Raw genomic sequence first — 3036 nt, forward strand, 5'->3', positions numbered from 1 at the left:
CTTTAAAACTCTTGCCTTTGGTTCAAACGGGAGAGGAAGAGGATAACTTCAGAAAAATGTTTATAGCTTAAAATACTTAGTTTCAGAAACGTATTTATTTTTTTCATCTTGGCAGTCTGAAAACTTAGATTATCAATCTATTATGAACTAGAAATGTGTAAAGGAGAAAAATAGGAAGTTTGTCCTGGTCCACATGGCACCACCAAAATGTGACACTCCTTCCCTGCCCAGCAGTGTGAGATCTTAAAGTCAGATTAGAAAACAAGTTGTCCTTCGACTTTGTTTTTCTCTATATTTATGGGGCATATTTCACTGAAATAATGAAGTCCTTAGCTGCAGTAAAGTATAAAGAGGACACAAACCAAATGTATACTTAAATAGCATGATTTAATTTAGTTGCTGCTTTATCTTGAATCCTCTTAAGTTAAAAAAAAAAAAAAGGTTATAATTAACTATTAACGTTAATGAATTTGAACCTTCCAGAAAGCATGAATCCAAAAGGAAATGTCCAACAGATATGAGCCAGATATTTTATGGCCCTCCCTGTTTCAGTCTCAAACATTCTAAACATCAATGGAAAAAAAAAATTCTCTATAGAGTTTTTCAGTTTTATTCTTCTAGAGCACAATTTTCTGGCCTGTTACTGAGTATGGTCTTCTAACAGGTACACAATTAACTCATAGGTGGATAACACAATGGCAGTATTTGGGATCTGCCGGATGAGCTGTGCAAAGAGTCCTCTGTAAAAGGCGAGGTAGCCTTCCTCCCGGAACACCAGGCGCGCCGTCTGGATGAAAGACTTGTATTTGGTGCCCTCCTCCCGGAGCCGAGTCCTTATGACTTCTGCAGAGAGAAATAAAGAAATAAATATGGAGAAAAAAATTCACAGACAGTGCTTTATAACTGTCAATGTACAACCTTCTACTTGCCATTTCAGCTGTATTTGGACATGACAGTCACATACACAGAGAACACTGAAAAGTTACATTCTTTTTAGAACATTTTCCCACTCTAGGAATTAGTCAATTACAGACACGTATCCATACACAAAAGTACAAAGTAACTTTTAAGGGATTAAAAAAAGCTTAGTTTAAATGGGACTTAATTATAAAATAATTCCTGGTTTTCCACTCCCAATTAAGCAAACCCTGTAATTTCACTGAAGGTGTAATTTGTATTAAGTATGGCATTATGTTCGGCATATTCTTTTCTTGTACCCCCCAACTTTCTCCTCTCCCTAGGACCCTTTCTCCATTCTGTCCAGCTTAAAAGCCACCTTCTCCTTTTTCAAACCTTTGTCCATCTGGCCCTCCCTCTGGCCCTCCCTCTCAGGCACCCACATCCCGCACTAGTCACTCCTGCCTGTCACACAGATCTCAGACCCCGGGGCATTGCCAGCCTCTTCTCCATAAGCCCTTTGGTGTTCGGCTGCGTTTGTCATAGCTGACGATGCAGTAGGCTTTTGAAAACAAAACCTATTTTTCATGGCACAATAAGCTTTTTAAAAAAGTAGGCTAGTAAGACAGTTATTCCATAGTTCTATAAAAAGTAAACTTACCCAAAGTAGCGTTACTCAGCACCCCATTCAAATGGAAGCTGAGTGATTTTTAAGTTTGGCTCCCACATAATATTTTAGAATCAAGGAATTTTAAATAAAATCCAGATTTTTGGCGTCTTAGAAAACATCAGAAGTTCAGCAACGCAGTGCCCACATTCTGCACAGCAAGCTTTGGCCACAATCAGCTGAGCTGAGTGAGGGAGTGCTCTCACCATGCACACGTGCCCATGCATTAGAGCCAGCTTCATTCATGTCCATTTACCTGCCCTGTGGGTATTTGTGTTTCAATTTGTGCTATAGAGGTCTAGACGTACCGACAAATGACAAATCTGACAGCTGTTTTACTGCTCTGGGAGAAAAAAGCAAAACATACCATGTGGATAAGCAATACAGGAGGCACATCCCTTAGAAACAGCAGCAGCTGCCATAAGTCCAAGAAAATTTGTAGAATTTTTCTCAGTCCCGTTTGCAGAAGAGGCTAATGGAGCTCCTTTCAGATACTTCTTTAAACTTTCATAAATAGCAAAACAGATTATAGTTTCTGAAATCCCAGCATACGAGGCAGTTAATCCTCTATAGAAGCCGCGAATGCCTTCTGTCTGGTACACATGACGAGCACACTGGAGTGTATTCATCTGCTTGGAGCCCCTCACTCTGCATAAAGGAAATCAATGATGGGCCGTTAAAAGACACACCGATGAGCCTGGACATTGCACCGAGTCACAGAAGACGATCCCTGAATAACAGAGAAATCATACAGTAGTAGGAATGTGTCTTCCTTGTACCGTGGTCACTGTGAGGCCAGGTTAATTAGCTGGGACACCTGATGGGCCCACAGAATAGATGTGCATCTATCTGTATCAAGAGTCATAAAAACGTGTTCATAGCCTCTGACCTAACTTTAGAAAGAACTATATGGAAGAGGATGTTCATCACAGAGGAATTATAAACGCAATACAATTAAAACAGTCCAAATATGTAAGAATAGGAATAGACAAGTAAACTATGCAACATCTACCAGATTAAAACAGTCACGATGGAAGTGAGACCTGGGAAGTGCTTTCAGTGGAAAGCAGGACAAAAGAAGATGTACAGGGTGATCACAGTTATGATACAAATGTGCTGTAGGGAAATACTGAAGGGAAATTCACCAAAATTCTCATAGGTTGGTGACTAGAAGGGTACTCTTTCTTACTGTTCTAGTATCCAAATGGTGCATTTAGATTTTATTTATTTATAAACTGCCTGGCTACGAGGCAGCAAACGAACCCACTGGATATGTGTGGTTGTGTTTCCACTAGTCACATGTTACAGAATCCCCCAGACCAGGCCCCCTTTGTGCCCTGGTCTCAGCCGGCCTCTCTCCCTTCTTTATAGTGTCTCCCCAGAAGCTGTTCCGACACCAGAGTCACAATGATCTTTTTTTTTTTTGTCTTTTTTCGTGACCGGCAACGGATCGCAACCCTCAGTGTTGCGCC

The 3036-nt window shown here is 40.6% G+C and overlaps 1 protein-coding gene across 1 annotated transcript in view; it reads right to left on the reverse strand.

Moving 5' to 3' along the window:
* Window positions 1-368: 368 nt before the first annotated feature.
* SLC25A33 (solute carrier family 25 (pyrimidine nucleotide carrier), member 33) overlaps window positions 369-3036 on the reverse strand; it is a 102606-nt gene continuing 99938 nt past the window's right edge. The window contains exons 11-12 of the mRNA XM_008567877.1: window positions 1932-2212; window positions 369-843 (exon numbers count right to left, since the gene is read on the reverse strand). Coding sequence (XP_008566099.1) covers window positions 641-843; window positions 1932-2212 — 484 coding nt within the window. The 3' untranslated portion in view covers window positions 369-640. The remainder of the gene's footprint in view (window positions 844-1931; window positions 2213-3036) is intronic.

The sequence above is a fragment of the Galeopterus variegatus genome, unplaced genomic scaffold (assembly GCF_000696425.1).
Source record: "Galeopterus variegatus unplaced genomic scaffold, G_variegatus-3.0.2 Scaffold353, whole genome shotgun sequence".
Lineage (NCBI taxonomy): Eukaryota > Metazoa > Chordata > Mammalia > Dermoptera > Cynocephalidae > Galeopterus > Galeopterus variegatus.